This window comes from Lactuca virosa, chromosome 7 (genome assembly GCF_052849685.1).
Source record: "Lactuca virosa cultivar CGN04683 chromosome 7, Lactuca_virosa_CGN04683_v6, whole genome shotgun sequence".
In the NCBI taxonomy this organism is placed as follows: domain Eukaryota; kingdom Viridiplantae; phylum Streptophyta; class Magnoliopsida; order Asterales; family Asteraceae; genus Lactuca; species Lactuca virosa.
The window spans coordinates 92,314,473-92,317,291 of record NC_136432.1 but is presented as its reverse complement, the minus strand read 5'-3'; the positions used below and the strand labels follow the sequence as shown (position 1 = coordinate 92,317,291).

The following is a 2,819-nucleotide window of genomic DNA, read 5'->3' as shown; positions in this document are numbered from 1 at the left end:
AAAAAAGTTAAACTACTTTAACCCATTTTATTGATAAGATTGAAGGGAGATATTGGTCGATGCAATTGTTGTCCAGTCTTGTCAATAAAAGAATAAATAGTATTGGTGTTTTTTTTCTAACTTAATGTGGTTTATGCAGGTTGTGTTGATCATTGTACCATTGTTACACGAAATGTAGATAAGGTTAGATGGATAGAGACTGAAGTTTATGTTCTGGAAAGCTGGAGTTGTGAAGAAAGGTCGTGTATAGGAGCTTAGAAGCTGCTGGAGAAACCACCTTACCGATGTGTTTTTCATCAGATGAGTTGAAACTTCAAAACCCCTCGATTGATGAGAATAATTAAAATGACGGTTAATTGCACAAAGAATATAGAAAGGCCAAATGACTACAATGCCCTTGTGTCTAGGTCACATGGCTGATGGCAACACTTAAGGGGCATGCTTTAAATCCATATATGTGTAAGAATAAACATATGCAACAAAAACAAACTGGCAGAACAAATTGTCCAACAAATGAAATACATTGGTTAAATCAATGACTTTTTACATACCACATACAGTACGAAACTTGTAATTTAATTTAAAAAAGTCATTTCAAACTTCAACTAACTCATAATCAATAAGTTGTACGATACAATATAACCTTCTATTAAACACTCATTGCAAGCTCGCATTATTATTCATCAGCCTAATGACCTAAAAATCAAGAAGTTTGCTATTCATGGTAACATAAGGAATGACCAATCGACCCTTACCAAGCCCAAAACGATCCTTACATTCATAAACTTGACAAACACCAACGTAAATGGCCAACAGTAGACCCAAAATCGAAAACACGACTACAAGAGTTTTCCACGACGCCAAAAACAGCTTCTTGAGAAAGCGAAAAACTTTAATTCTTGGAATATTGCCATAATGGTTATTTACTTTCTCAATGGTATTTTGCAACTTCGATTTCTGCCCATTTACTTTCACACTCGATTTAGTAATCCCATTAAAAAGTTTTACGACTTCCTCATCCTCCATATCACCTACGATGACTTCTTTCTCCCGAAGAATCTCTACATCCTTAACACTATCAACGATCCCACACATGAAATCCACATACTCCGTGAAATCAAGATTTGTAGCGATACCACTCTTGAACATTAACTCTTCGTATGCCACCAAATTTCTTAATATAACTTCAGAATCAGGTTTCAAATCAAGAATGGGGAGGCAAAATGTGAGATTTTCCTCGTCGAATTTAATGTCCCGAATGCCTCCAATTGTCGTGGAAAATCCAATCTTTGCGATTCTTGTAAGAAGTGAAACCGAAGGGATGTCGATTTCAAGCACCTCAGGAGGATCTCCCAACATTTTCTTGATCAAACTTCCGATCTTGTCCCATGGCAATTTGAGTAGGAGTAAAATAGGCTGAAAAAAGACATTTAAACAAGGGAATAACTCTCCTGCGGTTTGCACTACGTTTTCCACATTCTCTAGATTTATACCAACCGAGAAATTGATTCGAGCAGAAGGGGTTGGAGGAATAGTATGGTTTACGATCAAGCGATGCATGCAATCAAGCAGATGAAAGCGATTATCTATATCAAGATCAAACTGGTTTTTGGGTATAATAAACTTAAAAATCGCTCGTGTTTGGCAAAAGTTAAGCAACAAATTCGTAAGAAACAAATTGGCAGAATCGCCAGTTGATACGTCAAGAGCATTTAGTAGTTCGACTAAGATCACTAACGGGATTTGGTTTTCAAGCATCATAATGTCTTCCATGTACGCCGTTGAACGTCCGTCTCTCACTTTCGATAAAACATCAAGCAACACGAGTGCATCTATGGCGAAAACGCATGCTAAAACATCATCATCGATGTCGAAAGGCAAGTCGTAGCAGTATTCAGCAACTGGGACAATATTTATGAGACTCTCTTGTACAATCTTTTCGAACTCGGTCGTGATATTGCAGGGTTTTAGAATTATATTAGCTGTGACGATTTTAAGCTTTTCTTGCTTGCTGTAGAGGTCGGTTCGGAAATGGTGGATAGGTCCGAGACCGATGTGTTGGGGAACGTAAGAGTCTGGTTTTTCTGAGGTGAGGGGTTCTGGAAGTTTGAAGATGCAGATAGGAAGGGTGGTGTTGGAGGAAAGAAGATTTTGCAAGGCTTTGGTGATGTCTTTCCGCCATTGTTGCAGGTCTTCAGTGGAAGATGGAGGAGAAGACAAAAATAGAAAATCGGATGAGGCCATTTATATATATATGGAAAACTTGTTGTTTGCTTCGAATTAGTATATGGTTGAGTCAGTGTGGCAGGTCTTTATTAGAGAGGTCTTTATTAGACGATGCATATGCATATATTTAGCGGTTCATGGCATTCCACGTTATGTAATTTTCGTTTTCGAGCAGTAATCCGTACCCTTTACCCACCTACCAAGTTACGTAAGATTATTATTACTAATGCATAAATGTCTTTACTTAATAAACATATTTTTGTTATTGATAAACATTTTAAAGGTTTGTAAAGTTTTCTATCCCAAAACACAAAAATATATATTTATTAATATTTTTTTATACAAACTAACTTTTTTATGCGGGTTACAATTAAATTTTATTCAATTATTCAAAAACCATTATTATAATTGCGTATTATAGATTATGTCGATTATTTGGTTTATTTGAAAAAAATGGTAAAATATTCATCACACACTGATAAGTTAGTGGAAAGGGAGAAAGAAGATGGAAAGCTATCTGAGAAATGTGTGTGGAGGAGTTGAAGAAGAAAGGTTTGGAGTTTGATTTGTTGAATGAAGTTGATGCCCTTCGA

General features: G+C 36.3%; 1 protein-coding gene across 1 annotated transcript; it reads right to left on the bottom strand.

The window, feature by feature from the left end:
- Nucleotides 1-696: 696 nt before the first annotated feature.
- Nucleotides 697-2,244, bottom strand: LOC145126923 (putative UPF0481 protein At3g02645). The gene has a single exon (XM_079062195.1). It carries the CDS (start codon nt 2,242-2,244, stop codon nt 697-699), a length of 1,548 nt encoding a protein of 515 aa, XP_078918321.1.
- Nucleotides 2,245-2,819: the final 575 nt, after the last annotated feature.

Excerpts from the sequence above, each read along its gene's own strand:
- LOC145126923 (XM_079062195.1), bottom strand. The coding sequence starts at position 2,244 with ATGGCCTCATCCGATTTTCTATTTTTGTCTTCTCCTCCATCTTCCACT.